Raw genomic sequence first — 22,500 nt, forward strand, 5'->3', positions numbered from 1 at the left:
TGTGTGTGTTCATACCATGCAGGTCCAACACTCCCTCTCTGACTGCCAGCGTCTTGGCTCCGTAGACAGGAAGTTCAGGTGCCCGCAGGTCTCCATGGAGTGTAATGATGGCTTTGTGTTGGAATGGCGCTCCCTCCTGGCCGATTTGAAGCCGTCCACCATCTGTAATCAGGATGTTTTCTGCCTGCAGCTCAATGTCCGCTTCATCAAAAATCAGCGACCCTCCTGAGCACAAGGAAACAGCAAATTACAAACCAAATACTGGTTGCAAAAAGAGTTTTATATTCTTGTACTGTGCATTTACACTGTATGTGAGGTGTCATTTAAATATATTACCTGATTGGGACAAATAAAGTCTTGTTTGTTTTTGTGCAAAAAAATCAACAGCCTCTCTAATGATCCTACAAATGCTGCACCCAAAAATTATATATACTGTATATATAGAATATATTTAACTTCTTAAACATTCTTGAGTGAGTAGAAGATTTGAGCAGAAACATTTGACAAATTTTGAATCTAGAAAAGACTTATCTGTATCATACAAATTCAGAATGTCTGTATGGATAAATATTCAAAAGACCTGTTATAGAGTCATTTTTGTACCTTGAATGAGGAGCATTTTCAGCACAGGGGTGTTGGTGTCCAGCAGGATGGTCTGGCCTTTGGAGATGACAGCAAACGAGCCCTTCTCAGGTGGAGACAGACCACCCCACGTGAACCTGGACGACCACACGTCAATGTAGAAGAAATCTGCATTATCCTGAAGAAAAAGAAAAGTACTGGATTAAGACAAGCATATATTATAGAGATATGAAATCAGTCTCAATATATGTGAAACAGACGTGACACTGTGTTATGGGTAAAGTCAGGGGCTCTGACTGTCCTTTCTTACCATATTGGCGATGCCTCGGTCTCCTATGCTGACTCTGACTTTGGTTTCCTGTGACTGTCGCTGAGCGTTCGTAACACAGATGATGTGTGTGTTGTTAGTGGATTGAACGTCACACACAGAGCCTGCGATGGTCACGTTGAGTTCATTCATGTCGGTGCTGTAAGGAGGGAAAGACAGTGAACAATACATAAATAACTGATGAAATAACAGAGAGATGGATCAGATAGATGACTGTATGTATATATAAAAATATATAAAAGATACAATAGCATAACTCTAACATAACAATAGAATACTAGATAACAATTATGTGATATACTGTAGTATGACTTTTCTCATTCTGGTTGTGTATTGGAAATCATTACGTGCCAAAAGTAACACCATGTATTTGCATTTAACCAACAATGAAAGCCAAGACATTCCATCAAACAAAAACAATTGTGTGGTGTAACTTGAGCGGTTAATTCTTAACCAGTGGTTCATAATCTGGGTGTGACTCTCCATTGTGTCCTCTGTACACTGCAAAGTCTCTTCCTTTACTGCACCTGAAACCAGAGCCTGTGATTGTGAGCCGGGTGCCTCCAGCTGTGCCTCCTCTGCGTGGAGAAACCTCGGTGATCACGGGAGTCAACTGAGATTTGTAGGTGTAGCCATTTGATATGTTGACGGAATCCATCTGGTTGTTGACGGCAACCACGCAGCTCACCACTGATTGAGTCTCTGAGGGCAGACAATAACAAGTAGACAGACACAGTTTAACAACAAAAGGACAGGAAGAATTAAGATGTGTGCTCAGAGATAACAAACAAGCCTTAGATGTTTTATCGTCCATGACAAGTTATTGTCTTATCTGACATGCCATCTTATCTGACATACCATCATTTCATATGTAAGGCTGGCAACATTCCTCATAGACAGTCTGTCTCCATTAGTCTTAATTTAAAGTTCAACTTAGACAGGACTGGTTTGTCATCATGAGTCGAGAACAAAACAAATCATACACCAACAGGAACACATTCTTAACAAAGAATGATCAGAAAACCCTGTGCTCTGTATCCTTTAAAACAAAGGTGTTAATTGGGAGAAGCAGTATAATGATTACTTTGTGTTTGTGGGATGTACAAGATTATAGGCATGGCTTCAGATATGACAATAAAAATTCTTTGTGCCTCCCGTCATAATGGCAGCATTACAATTAATAAATAAATTAGAAATACTCTGTACATATCTGTGTTGTTAGTTTACTGACTCTACTTAAAATCTACAGTAACTAATATGGATCCTTATGAAGAGATTGTTCCCTGAACTGCTATTCACAAGGCCAAATCTCTATTTAAAATCATGTATATTTTTCCTCAAGAGAAAGATCTGACACCTAAAGGTATACTTTACAGAAATTATTGGCTGAAATTATTGATTGTTGTAAACAGTATCACCAGCAAAAGATAAAGTAAAAGCCAATCCCAGCTTGATGCCAAATGTTATATTTGTTTTTTCTTCACCACAGGCCACTATTTTTTTTCCCTCACTGCTGCAGCTTAGAGGCATTACCCCATTACCCACATTTATATCCCATTCATTCTCTATGTAAGCAGCCGTGCATTGCATTATGGAAGCGCAGTGTTGCATTTTGAAGGATGGGGTGTCTGCTCCTTGTTTGCATAAAGTTCAACGTAGGTTACTTTATACAAACCAGGGGTGTCCAGCACCACTCGCGGGCTCTGAAACTACTGAAAAACCTTTAAACAAACTGTTGGCGATCTGAAATGAAGACATATTCAGCAACAACATGGCTTATTTCTCACCCTACATGTTTTTTTTAGAAACACATTTAGGTGAACTGTTTTCATAATATAAGAGAAAGATCCTATCCAGATGTTGGTCCAGTTTGGAATCCAGGAGCAGACAGCCCAAATGTTTAGTGGCATGCCCATCAAGTGTCCAATGCTGGGAAGCAGTGCGACCCCTCACGTTTAGGACATGTAGCATCATACAGAATTTCTTTCTGTCTAAATGAAAACTTATTTTGTTTTTACAATAAAGAGCATCACAAAATGATCTTTTCAAGGCTTTCAAATGAAGTTTGAAGTTTGGACACCAGTGCATTTGATTAGCAGACTGTTATTTTATTTATTATTTTTGTTTGATCTGAGTTGACAATCCTGGTTGAAATGCAGTAAATTGAATTTACCGTTGATGGCTGGAGACTGGCAGTACAGACGGGTTGATGTGGACATTTCTCTTTGAACTTCACACTCCTCCCCGCAGATCGTCACAGTGGAGTTGTGTGGGTCAAACCCAGAGCCCTGCACAGACAGCAGGGCGCCACCACCGAAACTGCCTGAATCACAGATTAGAGAGAAAGAACTTATTCAGTATGATAATATTAAAACTGAATTGTTGCTGAAGAATATCAGATTTTGCCACCACACAGGAGATTTAGAGTCCCACAGGTTCGATGGAACAAGTTGAGGAACACAAAAGTATAGGTCGTTCCTCGGTCAAATCAAAGTTTGGAGTACCTCTGTCAAACACTGAATGTAAAAGGGAGCAATTAAATTATTGACACTGGATCCACCTTTTGTAATATGTGATGCAAGCTGTAATGTTTGTAGTGTGGTTTTGTTGTTTGGTTGAGCTGCACTAGGTTCCCTATATGCCTTGGAGAAAAAGTTGACCCCTCTGATAGTCATTGTATATCACACTCTGTTTAGACCGTCTCTCTGCTCACCCTCGTTTGGCTGCACGCTGCTCAGAGTCAGCTCATACTTGAACGTGACATCTGACTCAGCGTAACCTTTGACCTGGTGATGCAGCATGATTTCGTATGCCCCTCCTGGGTTGTCTCCTGCCGTGCACTGAACCTGTGTGTCTGAGACTGTAGACACAACACAGGGGACATGGTTTATGTTGACAGAGATGTGCTGAGAGTCGGTGCCAAATCCTGAACCCGTCAGTGTGATGACTGCACCACCCAGCCCTGTGATAAATAAACAGAGAGGGAAAGACAAGGTAATGATGAGAGAAGGTTTACATGGGACTGGATGTATACAATATGAACTTAAGACAGTGTTTTCTCCTGTTGTCAGGTTAAAATCAAGTTACTTTAATCATTGAGGATTAATTCTTTATACTGAAATTGTAAGGCCACATAAAGCTCTAGAGATCTAGAGATTTTTTTTATGTACGTACATTTCATTCTCACAGATTGATCTTAGTTTGTTTTTCTGTTTTACTGATCTTTTCTGTATACACTCCTGTTAGAAAACAAGCAACTGCAGTCAGATGATATTTGTTGCAGTAATTTACTTGCAATGATTCTTTTATTGATTTATTTTCTGATCAAGGTTTACCACTGGGTAAAAATACCATATCACTACTATTTAAAACACTTCTGCACCCAATACACACATATGTTAAACTATATTTGATATAATTTTGTTGTTGTTAAATACCGCCAGCCTTTTTACTACAATTCATTAAGAATTTTCTTTCTTAATTTTTTTCTTTAATTTTCTTCCTAAATTCAATGTAACATGGCATAATTAATACAAATGGACATTTTGTGGGTGATCTATTCCTTTAAGTAAATCGAATGAATTCCATCTCAAATAAGGTAACAAACTTTTCTCCTGACCAGTTTCTTGTTACAGGGTAGTGTTACTATGACTTAAGAATATAGAGTAACATAATTACCAGTGGTAGGGCTGATGGAGCTGATGACAGGAGTGTGAGCTGCAGAGTAGGTGAAGTTGAGGGGAGGATACTGCACTGAAAGCACCTGGATGATGACGGTTACCAGCCCCTCATCGTGGGGAGGTGTCAGGCAGCGAAGCATTCCTGGCATCACTTCCTCAATCTCGCATGGTTCATCACCAACCATCACGCTTGTGTTCCCCGGAGCAAACCCATTCCCAGTGAAGACAAGAGGAGTTCCTCCTTCCACGCTGCCCATGTCGGGGTTGAGGGTGGCTTGGGCATGGCTGCTCAGAGTGACAGATCCGGATGCAAGGCCTTTGCTTCTTACAATCACTTCAATTGGATGGTTGCCTGCAGGCAGAGCATCAACTCGCACTTGGATGTTGTCATCAGCCACGGCAGTGACTTCCAGCTCTGAGGCACTGGCAAAAACTGCCACGTTATCGACATTGTCGCCAAACCCTGAACCAGAGATGGTGACAGTGGTTGGATCGCTGATGCTGTCGGGGGAAATACTGGCAATTGCAGGAGTGACGGAAGAAGAGTATGTGAAGGAGCAGTTTGAATAACAGGAACTTTGGATCCTGCCCATTTGGAAGACGACATCACCAGTGTGTGGCTGAGAAGGAGAGGTGTCACAGGTAATGAACGTGTAATTGACTGACACAACAGCGCACGGCTCACTGGCAGTTGTCACTTGTCCTGAGGAGAAGCCAGAGCCTTCGATGAGGAGCCGTGTGTGGCCAGTAGGGCTGCCGATAGCAGGCGAGACCGAGTCGACCACAGGCAGAACAACAAAACGCCGGTCGAGCTCATTTGGTATGGCAAAGATGGCGCTGCCGAGGTTGTTGACTCTGATGGCTACGGGGAGAGGGACGCCAATGGGAAGTTCGCTGTCGTGGCTGAGGTGGCAGATGATCTCAGAGTGAGAGCTGTTGATCACCTGACAGGGCTCACCTCCCACTGTTACCTGCAGGACACAGAGACACCAAGCTGTCACAAAAAGCTCTGTATAGGCATTCACTTTATTTCAGGAGGTGACTGAACTCTAAGTAAAACACACTTCAGCTCCAGACAAGACGATGATGATGAAGCATCTGGAGTAGAAAGATATTGTAAATTATTTGTGTACAATCTGGAAACACACAGAGGCTCACTGACGGTTAAACTGGTTTGCTGTAGAGAACAAAATTAAGTCCTGTATATTTCATTCATAGTGACCTGTGACTGACATATAGCCTAATGATCATTGTAAATAATGGCAACACAACACACAATGTAAACTGGGTTTATTTCAATAACTGAATGTATATAATGCTGTAAAGGTCTCATACAGTGATACTCAACTTGAGGCCTGCCATAGGCTGCTAAGTGGCCCACTGACCATTTTCTCATTCACAGTAAAAATAAATTGATTCAGATTGGGATTTTTTCATACTTTGAATGTAAATAATGGCCCGGAGTGCATAAAAAAACATCAGAATAGAGCTTATTTATCAAAAAAGTTCCATGGGGGGATCTCCCGCATCCCCCGACAGATGTCTAGGCTAAACCCCAAATGTCTCCAAATTTTAGAAACACCCCTGCATACTCCTGACCTGTACCAGGCTGCTGAGACTTGACTTGCCCCTTGGCAAAGATGAGAGAGAACAGAAAATGTTGAAAAATTGAAAACAGGCAATTTATTTAACATATATATATGTATGCAGATTAATATAAAATATAAATATATAAATCGTGTTAGTTTATTAACTGGCCCCCTAGCTTCCTGTCACTTTGCAAAAGTGGCCCTCTGCCAAAGCCATTTGAGCATTCCTGTTCTAGTGCCTCACAGAGTTGTTCTGTTTTATTGTTTTCCCAACTTTTGTTCAGATAAATAAAATAACTGGTTTAATTATCCTGCAAGTTTGTCAAATACAGACCTACTGATGCAAAACAAGCTATTCAAAAAGTTTCCTTTCTTAGTTTTAGAACCTCAGCATTTACTTTTAAAAGACACACAATTGGCAAAGATACAAATGAAATAAAACATGTAGAAGGTGAAGCTGAAAAAAAATCAACATAAGAATAAATTACATGAAAAGAAGCTACTGTACAATTCTGTGATACTGAATAACATTTCAGTACATTGCAATTGATCAGTCTAGAGTGTTTTGGTGTGAGTTGCTGAGTGTTGGTAAAGATGTCTGCCTTCCCTCCAATACAACGCAACTAGATGTCACTTGGATTATGGTGGTTAAAGCACCAACAACATACGTTTAAAAACTCAACAGCAGCGTGTCTTTCCAGAAATCCTGACACAATTACTCAAGATAATCCACAAGCCTTGTTGTGAGCAGTTTCATGTGGAAATCATTTTTTTCTACAGGGCTTCATAAGCCGAACATATCATTGCACAGAAGCAGGCATCTACTGCTAGCTCACCTAGCATCTCTGAGCTAGCTAACATTACAGCTCAGCTAAGGAGGATGCCATTAATGTTCATATTTCCCGCTGTCACAAGCATCAGCCTCTCGTCCATGAGTAGATGCACGCTTCCTTCTGCGTGGTGATACTGTTAGTTGGTAAACCAAATTAAATTCAGTTAGATGTGAGCCAATAAAAACCATACTTACCTCATTAGCGCAGGCAATGTCGCTGAAGCCGTTGCCCTGGATGTGGATGAGCTGGTGGTATGATCCCTGGTTGGGAGAGATGGAGTGGACTGTGGGGGTGGAGCAGGTGGAGGCGCTGAAGGAAAGGCTGTTTGAGGTGTTGGTCTGTGGGCACTGTGGGGAGGCGACACACTGTGTGGCTGATCTAGAGGAGCGATGTGAACCTGAAGGGGAGGTAATTTAATCCATTGATCAGTTGCAAACTTGGTCTTTACCTCATTTTGATCTCAACTGGACTCTGCTTGATGTTGAGTTTTTGTCCTAGACACCTGGGCTTTGATGAGTTGTTGTAGAGAGATCTATTGATCCTCAAGGAACTCATTAAGTATCACTTTTAAATTTACCTCCCAACACATGTCTGGCCTCCATGCCTCCAACGCTGACAGAGACCCTGCTGCTCATATCTGCCCGAGCCTTGACTCTCACAACTCCCTGCAGTAGCCTGGCATGGGCATTGTCTATGTAGCCGCTGCTGTAGTAGTACACACCAGGTATAGTGAAACGGTAGCTGAAAAACCCTGAGGGGAACGACAAAGGGAGGGAAGAACTGTTAATAAGTGACTGTGTTTACAAGGTCTTTAGTATCCCGGTTTTGAGGCTTATCCCGGCTTTGAGCATATCCGGGATATGATGTTTACATTGAACACAGAGAAACCCGGTTATTCATATCCCTGTATACATGATAAATACCAGTAACCCGTTTTCTGATCACTGCATCCTATCTGCGCAGGTGTGTGTTACGTCTTTTATGTCTTTTGTTTACAACAGATTGAGCGGGAAATGTGATATATTTATTATATTTAGAAGTAAGACAAAAATGAGACCTCTGTGGCTTCTAGCAGGCTTAGCGTTAGTAAATACTCACGTTGCATTACAGCTATGGCTCATCCACTTCATCTTCAGCAATGGGAGGAGAGAGCGACAACAAATATTGAATATGTCACCAACTTTGATAGGCATTCGGCTGTCACTGCCACCACGCAGTACAAGGCAACAGTGGATGAAAATACATAGCCGTGACTGGTGGGATAGGATCGTTCTCATGGAGTTTACAGATTCAGAGTGGAGAGAAAACTTCATAATGAGTAGGGCATCCTTCAGCCGGCTGTGTGACGTAGTTGAACCATTCATGAAACTGGGATAAGGCGTATACATGCTCCAGTATCCTGGCTTCTATCGGAGTACTCCAGGTGGCAAAACCGGGTTTCTTGAAACCGGGAAAAGGGCATAACCCGGTTTCTGAATTCGGGATATGGTGTTTACATGCACAAACACAAAAACGGGATACTTAAAAAACCCAATCAAAACCAGGATACTAAAGACCTTGTAAACACAGTCAGTGACAACAAATCATGAAGCATTCTTGGACACGGAGTGCATTTGTCTCTCACGCATGTTGAAAGGCGTGGCACATCACATGGTGCACATACCATTCATCACGTTTCACATATCACAACATCGCAGACAAAGGAAAAATCCACCTTGCTGTTTGTTTGGTAGTTAGATTTTGTCATTAGGTGAGATTATGTTGATGCATTTCTTGCGCAGCTACAGCAGAATTGATGGGAAATTAACTGGAATCGAACCATCAACATCAATCTTTGGACCTCACTATTTGTGTCTTTCAGCACTGTCTCCTGGATGCCTACTGCTTACGGTTTAGCATCTGTAGCTATCGTTTTATTGGCGTGTACCCCCACAGCGTGTACCCCTGATCTCATCTGAGCGCTGTGGGGGTACACGCCAATAAACGTCCCTAACACAGAAAATGAGAAAAAAATGAGAAAATACAGGCAGAGGGCAGTCTCTGCAGAAAAATACACCGCCACACACTGACAGTAGATCATAAGTGTTGATTGAGAGGGATTACTTGTGTATAAGTCTATACATGTTTTTTTCAGGAATATTCTGTACAGTTTACCTTTAAGCTACAACCTACACTGTTTTGGCATACATTTTGTTTTCCTTTAGTTTTTCCCTTTAATTTAATGCTGTGTTGTTTTTTTATTATTTATTATGTGCGTTCGTTTTGGAAATTTGTTAACAAGGACCAGAATAAATTACCACTATACTGACACAAGCCTGCATAGGCACATAACATCCAACCCGTTCTTATCTCAAGTCGTCACATATCACCACTTTATCAGTGGCCTTTCATGTCTACATATTACATAATTGGAATCCTCTTGTGTCTGCTCTTGATAATGTTGGAAACAATGTGAGACTTCAACAAAAGCGCATGCTTAGGTTTACAAAAACATATCATGGTTTGGAATTGAAAAGATTTGAGGGTGAATTTTCCTTTAATTGAAGAGAAGCTCTGTAACCATAAGGGAAAAGTGTTTTTTAGTAGTAAATGAGAGGGCTCCTTGTCATTTCTGTTAAGGGCTACTGACTCAGTACTCAGCACTCTACCTTTTTGTGTCTTTTCTCCACTGTTGAATGGTCCCTCCTCGTAGGTGGTGCCACTTGGGCTAGAAACACTGAAGACACGGTACCATACATTCTGGAAAGCTGGTGCCTCCCATCGCCACTTAACTGTGTCTCCAACAAGCACCGTGAGTGAGGCAGGACTCCATGCATACCCCTGTCCATAAGCTGTTACACATAGACAAATGTGAAGTTAGACAGCTAGATTAACTCACAAATGACATATTTCATTGTCTCAGGTTAAGCAACATGTAATTAAAATACCATCAAAAATGGCTAATCATGGAAAAAGTATGGAGGTCAAACTGGTTTTTGAAACAGTTTTGAGGTGCAGTAACATTTAATCTACAGATGACAGCTTCTTTGCTTGAGGCAGTTTTCAGTAACAGGATGCTTTCTCTGTTTTGGCCCACTCAGATTTAATTTAACACCTGCAAAAAGGATAGAAATGTAAACCTACTGTGGTGGAATCCCTGATTGGTGACGGTGTAGGTCCTCTTGTTTGACTGCATATCACACTGCAGTTCATTCTCTGAGGCGGTCTTCACTTCACACTCAGCTTCTCCTGTGACACCACAAGCCAACACAAAACATGTGTAAGAACATATACATACCCCCAGAGCAACTGCATTATAGTACTTCTTTTCTATATACTGCAAGTAGTGTTGCTTCTGGAGATTACCACCAGCTAGTTACCCTACTAGTTCCCTCTTCAACTGTCGCTGACAGTTTTGAATAGACTGCTGGCAGAGATTATTGCTGTGATTATGAGTCCATTTGAAATTGCTAGCCCTTATGTTGCTTACCAAAGGAAACTCTGTTGTCAGATGTGTTGCTGCTGAAACCAGATCCAAAAATAGTCAGCCTGGTTCCTCCCATCAAGGAGCCAAGCTGTGGGGAGATGCTGTGAACTTCCAGGATGTATTCAATGGTAGCGTTCACACCATTGCTTAAGCAAAAAAGCAGAAAAGAATCCATTTTAGTCCCAAGGAGCTGTATATGACATTTAGTGAATATCTATTATGCAGAGTCTGGGGTCAAATCTGCACACAGTTCTTAACATGGAGGTGGCTGAGCTGGCGGCTAACAGTTACCTGTACTAACTCAACACTAAACAACAATGAACAATGTTAAACAACAGTTCTGACAGGGCTAGTGGTGTTAATGTAGGGGAAACCCGAGGATAGGTGCTACGCTCCCGCAATGACACCATCCCGATATAAGCAGTATCTGTGACAGATATAACCTCTCAAGGCTCTCTATGGTCGCAGAAAAACTTTTCTATTGAATAGCATTAAGGAGAGCGGAACGCCTGAAAAATGAAAACCTATCAGTGCAAACAGAATTTTAAGGAGGCTGAACAAAAGAATGCAAAAAAGGAAAACAAGGCGGATTCCCTGAACTGTAAAGCATCATTAGGTTTATGTCTGTTTATGTCACAGCAGATGTTGAGACATAAGATTACAACATGTCTGTAGTAATATGCTACATATTTGTGAATTTGGGGACATTTAATTAACCTCAGAATAAAAGGTTTGTCTACTGACACTCCCGGGACCTCTGTGCTTTGCCGTCTCATATTGTTTTTGGGTGAGCTTTTCTTTTAAGTATGTTTTCGACCATACATACTGTTGGATTTTGTTTCTGTATGCTTATAAATCTACAAAAAATTCGGGGGACTTTTTTTACAAAATGATGTGTAAAAGTTTTGATAAACATCCTTATCTTTAGATCTACTATTGCATTTAACCCTTACACAACGAGTTACCAAAGTTCATGTGACTTTTTGGCGTGTAAGAAAAAAAAAATCATGGTTTGCAATACTGTCAGCACTTTCAGTTGTTATCACAGCAGCTATACCTTGTCTGGGGGTACCCATTGTTTCCAACCTGTACATCCACCTTGTACAAGCCCGGCGGCAGCACAGGGAGATGACAGGTGATGCTTGTCTCCGTCCACTGAATGGTCACACACTCCTTTCTGCCTATGAACACGATGCTGTCATTGTCTGGGCCTCCAAGGTTGGAGCCCTGGATGGTGAGAACTTCCCGTGCTACACAAAAGAAGTTAAAAAAGGAAACATCAACAGAATTTTTCCACAGAGGAGCTTCTGTCACTCAAGTGTCACGATAATTAGCACTTGTCACCTGGTTAATTCTTCTTAATTTTCAAGAACTACCACTGACTGTCCTGCAAATAAACAGGTATTCTTGTCGTCTGGATGCCTCAGTGTTTGTTAACTATAATTACATGGGGAGACATGTTAGTCTCTCAAGCTTAAATTCTCAAGGTTTAGCTTGTGCGTAGGGCAAAAACAGAAAAAACCTGCAGGTCCACATTACGTGACACAATAACTAATGAAGTGACAGTGATAACAAAAGATTTCAGCACTCCTTTAAGCTCCTGGTGACAGTAGAGTCACAGGCAATCTCTGAACAGAAAAGCAACAAAACATCTATTATGCTATTCCTCTTCCCTTCAGACACTTATGTAACAGAGAAGCCTTTCAAGTTACAAAGTCACACTTTTAAAGGGACAGTTCACCACATATCTAAAATACATATTTTTCCTCTTACATGTAGTGCTATTTTTCAGTCTAGATTGTTTTGGTGAGAGTTGAGGAGTGTATTTTTTGATTTTGGCGTGAAATGTCCTTTTAACCTCAACTACTCCGATATTTGTGTTATATTTGAAAAAAAAAAAAAGATAGAAGGAGCCCTTAAGTTGACTTCTAGTAACCTGTTATATATCTGCTTTGTAATATAGGAAATGGCATGATAATATTGTCTACAATTAAAAAGAAGACACAGAACAAACTGTTCTCATAGAACTGATTCGCAAATGACAAATGTACAATGCCTACTGTATGATAAGTAAGTGGTTTGTTTTGCTAGAGAAACATAAGATTGGAAATATTATGAGGTGTGGCATTGGCAAACACAATGATTAAACACTGAATCCTTTTCATTCATAAACAAAGAGAAAGCAGACTATACTCTGTGTCTGTTGCACGCAGTAGACAGATCAAATTTCTATTGACCTTTCAGGACAAAACCCATCATCCCCATTAAACTTTTCTTCTGGGTTTACCCATCTCAGTAATGCTTTATAATGATCATGCCTCACTGAAAGGTTATCAGATGCATGAATACAGTTTATGAAGGCCCTCAAATGACTCTCAACTCACCAATCACTGTGGTAGTTTGAGGACTCAGGTCTGAGATCAGAGGTGTAAGGTCAGTATCATAGTTGAAGGAGCTGCTGGCTGTCTGACTCATGTTTCCAACCATCACTGTGATGCTCTGTGATCCTGCAGTTCCCTGAAATAAGATCAGAAGCATTTATCTATTAATAAATCAGTAAAAGAAATCAAATAAGTGCCTTATTCAGAGCTCAGGCTCTTTGCAAGGCTGGAAAATGAAGGCAAACCATGAACTTGTCATGTTCAAATTATTTGTTGATAAAAGACGAAACATTGCTTTAACTTTCACACACAATTTAAATGTTGAACTCATATTCAATAAAACATAAATTAATCAGGAGTTTTGTTGCTACGACCTTCAGGCCCTGCACTACGAGGGGTCTTAATGGGGCTTAGCCCCCTCTGTTGTATTTTTTGCCCTCTTTGTTTAAGCTTTTTGAAGGGCTACACTGTCCACAGCACTGAAACGGAGCAGAGGAGGTTGGTAGACAGACAGACAAACAGATGGACATAACATAACACTTATTTCAGTGCTTGCTTTCGCTTTGTAAATAGAACTTTCAGCCCTGATTCCATTTTACCCTTGCTCTGGACTGTTGTTGTTTCTGCTGATTTTGACTGAGAACCCTCCTCACAATTTTCAACAACCCCTGAGGTCACTTTATCCTGGCCCCTGGCCCAACAGTTTTACAGTACTTGAACTGGTAGCTAATATTTGCTCATGTTATCCAGTGTTAGACATTTCTGTGTAAGTGATATCATTGAGTTAGTTTTCTGACTTTTTGGCTCATCTCTAAAACTACTTTTTTTTTTTTACGTACCATTGTGCTGTAATTGCTGCAAAAATTAGTACAACGGCTTGGTTAAAAGCAGCCATGTAGCATTTTATTTACTCAATCCTTGTACTATCAAAAGTAGTAGATATTTTAATTAATTCTGAAGTATAATGAAGGTTTAGCAATTTTACAGACATTTACACTAAGTGTATAGTAAGTGCTCTGTGCCCTGTAATGCAGCTCTTTGAGTTGTTTATTACGGCAGAAACATAACATTCATAACAAAACAGTAATTTGCAGTCTGTTACTTACCCCTGGTGTTCTGCATTTCAGCTCAGTCTCAGTGGCATAAATCAAAGTGCACTCTGCACTGCCAACAGTAACTGTGGTGTTCTGGCTGAAGCCAAAACCTGTCACTGTCAGCACTGTACCTCCTAAAAAAAATAAATAAAAGGAGACAATGGTTGTATACTGTTGTATTACAGAGAAAGTGATTCTGGTTGTTGATTTGTGATAAATAATAACAGACACATTTTCTTGAGTAATGTCTTACCTGCCACACTTCCAGAGAGCGGTGAGAAAGAGGAAACAATGAGCTGGTAGGTGAAGTGGAAGATGTTGCCTCCTGCATTACCCAGAGAGGGGAAGCTGACAAATACAGGGTAGGTACCAGCACTGGCACTGCCCAGTCTGCAAACCTGAGTGGTAGCTGAAATACAGTGGACACAATTTGGATAAACTTATTGTACTAAACGAAATAAACAAACAAAAACCCCAGCTGACTCATTTTAACAATAACATCCAGCACTCACTCCTCTGAACATCTTTAACTTACCGGTGATCTGTTCAACATGACATGGGGTCTTTCCCACAAAGATGGAAGCATTCTCACTACTAAAGCCAGTTCCACTGACAGTCAGAAGAGTCCCCAGGCCATCAGATCCTAAAAAAATCAGAGATATATTTAAAGATGAGCATTAACCAGCCTCAAATCTTCAAAGGGACAAATCAACCCAAAATCAAAAATTATTTTTTCCTCCTACCTGTAGTGTTTTTTTGTCAATCTAGATTGTACTGTGTGAGTTGCCAAGAGATATTTCATATATTTTCTTTCAACCAAACTTCACCTGCCCACTGTATCACCATGCAAAAGGAAGCATGCATCAACTGGGAGCTCACCCAGCAGCTCAGCCGAGGAGGACGCCATTAATGTTTACATCTCCCACTGTCACAAGCACGAGTCTCTCATCTGTGAGTAGACGCACACTTCCTTCTGTGCAGTGATATGGTTGCCGGGTGTTTTTCGGTGGGAAGAAAATAGTTCCTATATGAAACTGTTCACAACGAGGTCTGTGGATTATCTTGATTCGTTTTTTCAAATGTATTTTTTGGCGCTTTGAGTATCACAAGCCAAGGGCCATCGAGTTTTATGATATTGAAGAGAAGGCAGACATCTTTACAGCCGATATCTCTAAGACAACACAACTCACACCAAAACGAGATCGACTCTAGACTGATAAATAGCACTAAAGGTAAGAGGAAAAGTATATATTCTTGATTTTGGGGTTAGCTATCTCTTTAGTATGGTTTTCTATAAAAACTGGCAATTCACTAAATCGTATGGGGTTTTTGTAAATTATTCAGTACTTTAAAATTCAATATTTTATAGATGGTACTGAATTTTTCACACTTATTACAATATATTTTTACCAAAGTCTACACCAGTAGCCTTTTTCTAATGTTTGGTTTTAAGTGTCTCTCAGATTTTACACAAATGTTTGTTTTTTTTCATTTAGAAGAATAACAATTGGTAATATTGGGCATTTAAAATCAATCAATAACCAATAATGATTCATGTTGAATGAATAATCATTATCTTAGAAGGAAACCTTGAGATGGGCTAATTCCAGTCACAACTGGAGTCTTGTCCTCAGACCACTCAAACCCACAGTCACCAGAACACGCTGAGGGAATGCCGTTGATGTAAACCTCCACCTGCAAACAGCATCACAAAACTTCTCATTACAAGTGTTGAGTTTTGGACAAAGTTTTACAACACAGAAGTGACACAGTGGATTGAAATAACCACTAATGTGAATTCACTGCGACAACAGTCATAACAAGAGAATATAGAGGACTGTAGCTGTTACTTCAATTCAAAGCAGTCATTCAGTAGCACGTAATCATTTGAATCAAATCCTCCCCGGAGGCACAAATATACAGCCAAATTATGTAACACTACAGACAAAAATAGGACTTGTTCTACAGGATTTAGAGTAAGCAAACACACCAAGTAACCAGCAGTGGCCAAAGCAGACATTTAATGGACAGATAATGTTGAAACCCAAAACCAGATATGCCTGAGTCCTTTGGAATCAGTGTTGTACCTGTGGTTTTGTTTCTGGGACACGGTAGGTATCTGTCATTCTTTGCCTAAACAATCCTCCCTTTTTCATCTCTTTGGTTACAACAACTGCGTTGTTGCCAACCACGGACGAGCTGTCAACCTGTAATGAGAACAAATCACAATAAGAACTCAAGCCACTGTTCTTTTTTGCCAGTAGAAAACGTATTGATTGGAACAGAAGACAATAGGTAAATACTGTAAATAAAACTACCACCAACGCAGTAGTTACTGTATCACTACTACTAGTAGGGGAGACCTGGGTTGGATGGCACACAGCAGCTTTCTGGTTCTATGTTGGTCACAGAAATAAAAATGTGACATCACAATCAATATCATTTATTGTTTTCAATTAACATAAATGATATTGCTTATTTTTTTGAAACTGTAACTTTTTGGGTTTTTTTTTTGCCTTTATTTGATAGGACATCTTAAGAATGAAAGGGGGAGAGAGAGGGGATGACATGCAGCAAAGTGCCACAGGTTGCAATCGAGCATGCACAGCTGTGTAAAGCTGTAGCAGTTTAACATTGTGCCAACCAACATTACGTGTGCCACCAAATCCTGTCGTGGGGCTGGTTGGCACAAATGCACAACATGAAATTAATCACAAATCACCTAATTTTAGAGAACATTTGTGTCTATTAAAAGAAGTTACAGGTAAGACCTTAATCTTTTGTTTGCTGCTGGTTATAAATAAATAAATTATGTCAGAGAAATACGGCAGCGGGTGAAAAGTATGCAAGCCAACCCTGGTCTTCCTTACTACTACTACTGCTGCTGCTGCAGCTACAGTACTACTACTGTTACTACTGGCATTAGTTTAATTAAATTTTGGACACAGAAAAACAGAAGTGAAACAGAGGTCAAGAAGCTGTCTGCCTATATTGTCAACCTTCCCCAAAATTAAGAATAAAAACAGCAAAGTATATTAGTAAATTTATGTAGGTTAGGTTTATGAAAGTAAAGTTGCGTAGGCTAGGTTTAGGAGAAGAAACATGGAGACAATGCACCTCAAAATAACTCAAAGTTTTCTTGGTTTCACACAAGGGGATGAACACTGATTTCCTGGGGGAGAGTAATGTGTTTGTTTGACCAATCCATCACCCCAGCCTGCATCCTAATGTGGACCTTTGCTCTTTATACTACTTCCTTCTTCACTCTCGTCTGGGAATTGGTCACATGATGACCAATCACCAACATGATATATATGAATTGTGTTGCATTACTTTTTGTAGGTTTACACATCAACACTGCATAAGAACAGCCTAATTTTATCTTTAAAAAAAAAAACAATACAGTAATGATGAAATAAGAGTCTGACCTTCATCAGAGGTTGGTCTCCAGGATTAGTGAGCCACTTGACCTGCCACTTTGGTTTTCTGCAGCTTCCCAGCCATGATACGCTGACCTGACCCATCCCTGTGATTCCCTCCAGAGCATACTTGAGGTCCTCCTCACTGATATCCACCGACAGGCCTGAGAACAAGCACGGTTATGTTAGGACAACTCCCTGCAAAAGCAGCTGTTGCACATTGTACAGAGTGCATGTATGTGCAACCAGACTGCTGCATAAAGACATGTGGAGTGCTATGTCTTTCTCAGAGTCTTAACCACATCACTAACTGTCTCTTTACAGGGTATCTGAACTACTGGGGTTCATGTGCTCAAGTATGGCCAGGAAAACTACAAGTTGTCAGTTTGTTTTTTCACCAGTCATACGAAGATAACGTAAGGGAGCAGTAGTTAATGAGCAGAAAACTGAGCAACATTAAAAACAATTACTTACAATATAGGTGGGAAAGCTAAAAGATAAACTGAAGCTAAAAATTTCAGACAAAAACTTCATGAATGTATTTTATAGTCACTATGTAATTATTTAAATTACAGGACACATACAGAGATACCTCTGCCAATATTGCCTCCTGCCCTCTCTGTCTTTGTTTTTGTGTACATTAAGTTTTCACAGTACAGTAACTGATAGGAGGAGTGACTGCATGCAAATAAAGGAGCCTTGGAAACTGTCTGTGCGTCACATCTACGTTGTGTTAATGTTAGCTTCTCATCAATACAATACCAACACTGGCATGGTGGTGATCCTATCTGCTGAACAAAGTGCATTCAGCCAGCACAGTAAGAGTTGTTACAATGCAAATACTACACATGTCTGTCTAAGCTACCTTCAACTCGTTGTTCATAAATCTCCACATCAAAGGTGCCGCTCAGAGGAGGGGTGGCTCTGTGAAGGCGGGTGATGTTAACGGTGGCTGCTCCTTCCTTGAACTCTGCCATGTCCTCGCCGCTGTAAGACATCTATGATATACAAGTGGAGAAAGATGAGGATTATATTTGTTTTTATACCATTTATATATGTGTATATATATATATATATATATATATATATACACTGATGATGACTTTATGATAATGATTTTATACCTAGACTGAGACAACAATTTAAGATCAGGGACTTGAACATGTGACGGATGATAAGCCTTCAAGATAGCTTAGATTAACTAGCTTAGTGTGGCTGTATACCAGCTTTAAGTGGTTGATCTGGCTACACCAGTACTGTGGATTTCAGACATTGAATTGTCTGATTGTCGAATTTTCAATTATGTGCGAAAAAGTAGAGGCCATAAAAAGGTTGCTGAACTTTATGTCGGGAAAGATCGCAGGTATCTCAAAACAACAAAAACGAATACTAGACTTGACTTCTTTGTCCTCTTATGTTGGATTGAGGGCAGACTGGACGCAAGAGGGACTTGCTATCACCTTTGAAGGTATAAGCGGTATTATAGGACAGGAAGGGCTGGCACTCGCTGGTTAGCATGTTATTACAGTAGATATCTCAGCAACATAATACATGGACTTCTTTGACATGACGTCAAAAGTTGACAATGTTAGTTCATTTTTTAAAAATATTTTGACTAAAATTCTTGCCATATCTTACACATTGTACATTTATACAAATCAGTTTAGATAAGAAAACAATACCTGTTTTTGGATACATATTTATAAAACTTAACTGCAGTGGCAAAAGAATTTCAAAATCATTACAAATACTGTAGAATGAGTTAACGATGGTTAAACATCAGATTAACTGTCAACATTAATGATAACAAATGTTGCAACAGAAACTACACCTTGCAGTCACACTTTTCCGTGCCAGCCCTCACACAGCAGTCAGTCATTGATGCCACGGCTGCAAATAAGTAGGCAAATGATTACTGTAGAAACAGGTCGAAGCATGAGACACGCACAGGATCACTGTGGCTGTACTGTAAGTTATGTCACACAGCCATGGGCTACAGAACACTTCCTCTGTTTTTATGATTCATACTGCTGAATCTGTTCCTTTAAATCGGACACCTGTTTTTTTCTTGTCTTTGCTTTTAAAAAGAATTTTATTGGGATAAATCCTACAATTTACTACATGCTTGTATTGGCTTTTTGTCTATTTTATTGGTTTAGAGTTTGGTGCAGTTGCGTCATAGCTGAAAGATTTCTGGCCCCAGCCCTTCCTTTGTGTGGATTTTATTTCCCAAGACACACAAGCCAGGCAGATTACAGACTCCACATTGTTAAGCCAACAGACTGTACTGAAGCAAATGGGAAAGCCCCAGCATACCTCAAGGTCATAGCCATGGAGTCAACATTGGTGAGGCACAAATCTGCCAAATTTTCAAATTTCAAAATTTGAAAACTAATTTCATACTTTATTTATTATTATTATTATACAGTAGACTATTAGCTACTACTGTCTATATAAATTAAACATGTAACATAACTGACTGACACTTCACTCAGACCTCACATAGGCTATCTGACAAAAATAACATAATAAAGACATTACCATAAGTTTATCACTTTCATGAGCACTATTGGTCAATACCAGTGGGGTTGTCCCCACTATATATTATAATTACTGCCTTGACATAATTCAACACTTAACACATTTTTTTAAATCAAGAAGTTAGGATCTCAACAGCTAGAAACACTGTCTTTCATATGTGTGTAAATATTGTTCCATTTAGAAATATTGAGGCTCATGAGTTGATGTTTTGGAAAATGTCTGAATAACTGACAGGTGGTTGCCCCTTTTTTTATTTCTCTTCAGCTTCACCCTAAGAGCCACACCTTGCCAAACTCTGAATTTCATGGCTCTAACTAACAAGATGAACCTAAACTGTCTGGACAGTACATCTGTGTTTACACTGCTATCCAAACAACAAATATATGTAGGTTAAAAAATAATGTTTTAATATAACACTGTTAGATAAATTCAGTTAATCCATTACCTGCATGAAGGCAACTTCTAGCAGTGGGAAATCAAAGGCACAGTCATCCGGTGTGGCTGTAATCTCGTAGCTGATCTGTGAAGCAGTGGGTGTGTGTTTGGTAACAGTGATCATCTCGAAGGAACGACCTGAGAACTCAAAGGGTGGAGGCCTCCTCTTGTGGGGTACAACTGTAAGAAAACAATGCAAAAAACAAACTGCTGAACATCTAAGTCTTGATATTAGAGAAAAACATCTGCACAGTCCTACTGTTACACATCAATATCACATTTCATTAAGGGAAAGGCATTCCCATGCTCCACAATGCTGAATTGTTACAAACAATGTGCAGACAACATAATTAAATGTCGTCCGAATGCACAGTTGGCTTCGACATTAAAGAACATTCAAAATTACTATCTAGCTGCATACCATTTTCATCAACTGTGGTGGACCGCTTTCCAATGTGAACGGCATCCACATAGAAATCTTCACCAGAGATGTCTTTGTAGAGGTAAAACTCGTGCAAACTGTATTCGCTTCCAATGTATTCTGTCTGCAGGGAGCTCTGCAGGTCCATGCATTTATAACTCCATCTGTCAAGAAATAATCACCTTTATAAGTAGATGAGAAGTTTGCATGTATCTGACAAATTAAAAGGACTCCATGGCATCTACTGACTTGTGGCCTTTAGTGAAGAGAGTGTTGATCTTTGCGGTCTCTGTATGCATTGTGCCTTGGATGTTGCGGTAAGTGAACTTCATTCCAACTTCATCCTTTAACATTCCCCTGTATGCAAAGCAAAGCTGCGAGGAAAGATAAAGGGTAAGTCACAGTTTAGTAGCCTTTTAGAGACAGTAGTAGCAAAGATTTAATTAGATACCTGCATGTTTACATACATTTATCAGCTACTTTCTTCATCCAACCATCTAACCAGCTGTACAAAATGAGCTAGAGGCTGATTAAACGATTAGTTGACTGACAGAAAATTAATTGGCAATGATTTTGATTTATTTTAGTAATTTTCTAAGAAAAAAATCCAAACATTTGCAGGTGACATGCTTCTTAAATGTGACAATTAGATGCTTATAGTTGCCATGCATGATAATAAACAGATTGGTTTTGGATTTTTGGACTACTGGTTGGATAAAACATACCATCTGAAGACGTCACCTTGGGCTCTGGGAAATTACACAGGGCATGTTTCACTGTTTCCTCATATTTCATTGATAAAAAAGATTAATCAGTGAAAATGATTGTTAGTTGCAGCCCTAAAATGGACAAAAAGTAAAGCAGTTGTGTGTATTACCATGGGATGTCTGTCCAGTGAAACTGATCCGTAGCTGCCACCAGACTCTGTGGTATAACTCTTCTTGAAAAGAACCTGAGCGTTCTTCAGAGACCACAGGCCACAGAAAGCAGAGTTTTTCACTGGAGTCCCTTCCGCAGTGGTGATAAACTGATGAATGCAAGAAATCAGAAAACTGTGAGAATCCAAAATTAGATGTTGTCTACAGATTTAAGTTCTGTGAGCTAATTCAAAGAAGTAAAAGGAGTGTTTAAACAAAAAAACTTCTGAAATTGGTCCAGTATCAAGCAAGACCACTGCAGCTGGCAGCAGCAAAACAGACTGCACTCTACTCCGGGCAATTTATGTCCACTAGAAGTGCTTGTTTTTTTTCCACTGACAGACAATGGTTTTCTTTTTTTATTGTCTGACAACATTATGGAAAGGATCCCTCAGAGAGAGACCTTTTTGTTAAAGAGTAAGAGCCTTTTTGTTTACCCAGAAACAGCCAGGAAATCGGCATCATTGCAGCCTGTAGCTGCCGGCTGCAGCCTTCTGGACCAGTTCTAAAAATTGTTGTCCCCATTAGTCACTCAGACACAAAAACATGGGAAAGTAGGGCCCACGTTGAAAAATACCATAGTTACCATTTAAAACAAATGCTTGTCACATTTCTCATAGTAGGGTTTTGTCTCACTTACTTTAAAATGACAGATGACAGTTAATAAAAACAAAAATAAATCTGTTACTTTGTCCTAACTGACCTGAGAATTGTCATATTCAAAGTCTTTGAAGTATTTCACATCAGTTCCTTCAGTGGTCAGGATCTCCTCAGGACACTTGGCTTTCATCATGTCCTCCAGAGCCAACTGCAC

At 39.9% G+C, this 22,500-nt stretch overlaps 1 protein-coding gene across 1 annotated transcript in view; it reads right to left on the reverse strand.

Annotated features, from left to right (window-relative positions):
- The window catches only part of LOC125904520 (fibrocystin-L-like), a 63,565-nt gene that overhangs the window by 27,701 nt on the left and 13,364 nt on the right, over positions 1–22,500 (reverse strand). Inside the window, exons 20-45 of the mRNA XM_049601980.1 lie at positions 22,390–22,500; positions 21,647–21,796; positions 21,019–21,143; positions 20,770–20,933; positions 20,359–20,528; positions 18,238–18,370; positions 17,382–17,536; positions 16,041–16,160; positions 15,543–15,648; positions 14,489–14,596; positions 14,207–14,362; positions 13,966–14,087; positions 12,863–12,995; positions 11,536–11,728; positions 10,482–10,624; positions 10,136–10,240; positions 9,661–9,843; positions 7,590–7,763; positions 7,207–7,409; positions 4,589–5,561; positions 3,624–3,872; positions 3,084–3,233; positions 1,438–1,612; positions 893–1,049; positions 604–760; positions 16–225 (exon numbers count right to left, since the gene is read on the reverse strand). Coding sequence (XP_049457937.1) covers positions 16–225; positions 604–760; positions 893–1,049; positions 1,438–1,612; positions 3,084–3,233; positions 3,624–3,872; positions 4,589–5,561; positions 7,207–7,409; positions 7,590–7,763; positions 9,661–9,843; positions 10,136–10,240; positions 10,482–10,624; positions 11,536–11,728; positions 12,863–12,995; positions 13,966–14,087; positions 14,207–14,362; positions 14,489–14,596; positions 15,543–15,648; positions 16,041–16,160; positions 17,382–17,536; positions 18,238–18,370; positions 20,359–20,528; positions 20,770–20,933; positions 21,019–21,143; positions 21,647–21,796; positions 22,390–22,500 — 4,825 coding nt within the window. The remainder of the gene's footprint in view (positions 1–15; positions 226–603; positions 761–892; positions 1,050–1,437; positions 1,613–3,083; positions 3,234–3,623; positions 3,873–4,588; positions 5,562–7,206; positions 7,410–7,589; positions 7,764–9,660; positions 9,844–10,135; positions 10,241–10,481; positions 10,625–11,535; positions 11,729–12,862; positions 12,996–13,965; positions 14,088–14,206; positions 14,363–14,488; positions 14,597–15,542; positions 15,649–16,040; positions 16,161–17,381; positions 17,537–18,237; positions 18,371–20,358; positions 20,529–20,769; positions 20,934–21,018; positions 21,144–21,646; positions 21,797–22,389) is intronic.

Source organism: Epinephelus fuscoguttatus, linkage group LG17 (genome assembly GCF_011397635.1).
Source record: "Epinephelus fuscoguttatus linkage group LG17, E.fuscoguttatus.final_Chr_v1".
In the NCBI taxonomy this organism is placed as follows: Eukaryota; Metazoa; Chordata; class Actinopteri; order Perciformes; family Serranidae; genus Epinephelus; species Epinephelus fuscoguttatus.